The sequence below is a fragment of the Wasmannia auropunctata genome, unplaced genomic scaffold (genome assembly GCF_000956235.1).
Source record: "Wasmannia auropunctata unplaced genomic scaffold, wasmannia.A_1.0 LD324562.1, whole genome shotgun sequence".
NCBI classification, from domain to species: domain Eukaryota; kingdom Metazoa; phylum Arthropoda; class Insecta; order Hymenoptera; family Formicidae; genus Wasmannia; species Wasmannia auropunctata.
Window position 1 is genome coordinate 1 of NW_012038328.1, and position 839 is coordinate 839.

Below are 839 nucleotides of genomic sequence, written 5' to 3' on the forward strand. Positions count from 1 at the left end.
GTGGAATTATAAAAGCCATAACTGCGAATGTAACAATTTGTATACGTAACATTGTATCAATCCTGTCTATTTCGATGTGCGGTGGATAAGGCATTTGTTGTATTGACATCTGAAAAATAAATATCAGAAAATAATAAAATAATTCCGTCATATCACAGATATAATATGTTGCAGTTGTCTGTTCTTGCATATATATAAATAAAAATATCCATATTTTTTAAAACTGGTTTTGATTGAAAACTTGGTATAATAAAATTATTAAAATATATTTATGTATTCTTTTGAAAGAAGTTTACGATACCTTAACGTTGGAATTTGGTGCTACTTTTTTTATAAACGCTTCATCTACACAAATCTGAATTTGAGCAAGTGGTGAAAACCAATTGAAATATTTAAGAGGTGACCTAGTGTTAAGTTCCATTTCTGATACGCTTTGATATAAATCATGTGGTATCGGATGCCTATGCCTCAATTTATATTTTAACGTAGGTTCGTTATATTGTTCAAAAACAACTCCTGCTACAATAATAGTTAACGGCTTTTGATTCGAGCTACGTAGGTAAGTATTTATCATTTCAGTTTCATTAGTAAAACCAGTGATGTCTGTATGAAAACAGAAAAAATATAATTATATTAGTCATTTAAATTATTAAAAAAGAAACACTATTTATGTTTCTCAATCGCCATTTCATACTTACTGTGAGACAGGAGACTATCAAGACATTTTCTGACGGAAAGCATAATCTTGTCTGTATGTGCATTTTTTGGCACATAATACACTTGATGTTTATCATTATCAATTTTTTGTATTAAATCCTGTTGTGTTTGTACAGGATAAA

The 839-nt window shown here is 28.8% G+C and overlaps 1 protein-coding gene across 1 annotated transcript; it reads right to left on the bottom strand.

Annotated features, from left to right (window-relative positions):
- Positions 1 to 16: 16 nt before the first annotated feature.
- LOC105460311 lies at positions 17 to 830 on the bottom strand (the record flags this gene model as incomplete). The annotated part of the gene is made up of 3 exons (XM_011706754.1): positions 699 to 830; positions 302 to 603; positions 17 to 109 (listed from the first exon to the last, which is right to left on the bottom strand). Coding segments are annotated over exons 1-3 (438 nt in total), but the record flags the coding sequence as incomplete, so codon positions are not given.
- Between the last annotated feature and the right edge of the window lie 9 nt (positions 831 to 839).